The 1,072-nt window shown below is 37.9% G+C and overlaps 1 protein-coding gene across 1 annotated transcript in view; it reads left to right on the top strand.

Moving 5' to 3' along the window:
• vrk3 (VRK serine/threonine kinase 3) overlaps positions 1–1,072 on the top strand; it is a 10,149-nt gene that overhangs the window by 5,346 nt on the left and 3,731 nt on the right. The window contains exons 6-8 of the mRNA XM_014027849.1: positions 214–360; positions 582–625; positions 807–873. Of these exons, the coding sequence (XP_013883303.1) occupies positions 214–360; positions 582–625; positions 807–873 (258 nt within the window). The remainder of the gene's footprint in view (positions 1–213; positions 361–581; positions 626–806; positions 874–1,072) is intronic.

Below are 1,072 nucleotides of genomic sequence, written 5' to 3' on the forward strand. Positions count from 1 at the left end.
GTTTTTACCCTTTTGTGGCACTTCAATCTTTTCAGTTGTGTGTCATACATCTTATTGAAAACTGGTTATATAAATAAAAAAATTAAAATTATTTACTTTTTGTTCGTTAGCTGTCATTTTTTCAGATTTAGCATGATGTTAGCTGCAGGACACAAAGTTTATATGGAACCCGGGCTAATGAGATTAACTTTAAATGTTTATTCAAACGAGCAGCAGCAGGAAGAAGCAAAGCGAAGAAGGTGAAGCACACGTTCACAGTGGAGCCGCTGCAGGACGGGGAGGAGGTGACGGACACGATGGGGAGGAAGTGGAAACTGATGAAGCTGCTCAGTCGGAGCACGACGGAGCTCCTCTACGAAGGTGAGAGCGGAGTGTTCAGGAAGTAAGAGAAACAAAAAGAGTTTGTTTTGTTTGTGTTGTTTGCATATTGACTAAAAGTAGCAGAACAGCTAAAATCTAAAGAGCTGGCTAAAAGGCAAAGGTAGCATAATGGCAGCTGAGTGATGATTGTGAGCTGACATATTAAACATGATGAACTGAGGGAAACGATATCCAAATATTTGTGATGTGTTTTCTTCCAGTTTCACGACCCAGTTTAAAAGAATCGGATCACATCCTCAAACTGGTCGGTGCCAACATGTTTTCTGTGGAGTTCTTAGATTAATAAAGAAACGCTGTATTACTTCTGGATTTTTAATCAACACACATCGTTTTTATCATATTCCTGGACAGGATCAGTTTATTTTCTTGTTCTTTTCTTCTTGTATTTATTGTCTGGTTTTTAAATTGTTATTTAATTATTTTAGGGAGCTAAAGATGGACGGATCTTCAACGAGCAGAACTTCCTACAGAGAGCCGCTAAACCCGCAACTGGTGAGAGTTATTATGTTCAGCAGATTCCGTCCTTAAGAACCGGACAGCTTTACTGCAGATGGAGCAAAACAGTAGCTAAAAGCTAAAAATGAAGCACGTATGCCGAAGTACACTTCAAAGAGCAAAATATTATATATAAATATATATATATACAGTATATATATACACATATATATGGGGTGCAACGAAACAGAAAATT

The sequence above is a fragment of the Austrofundulus limnaeus genome, unplaced genomic scaffold (genome assembly GCF_001266775.1).
Source record: "Austrofundulus limnaeus strain Quisiro unplaced genomic scaffold, Austrofundulus_limnaeus-1.0 Scaffold5, whole genome shotgun sequence".
NCBI lineage: Eukaryota > Metazoa > Chordata > Actinopteri > Cyprinodontiformes > Rivulidae > Austrofundulus > Austrofundulus limnaeus.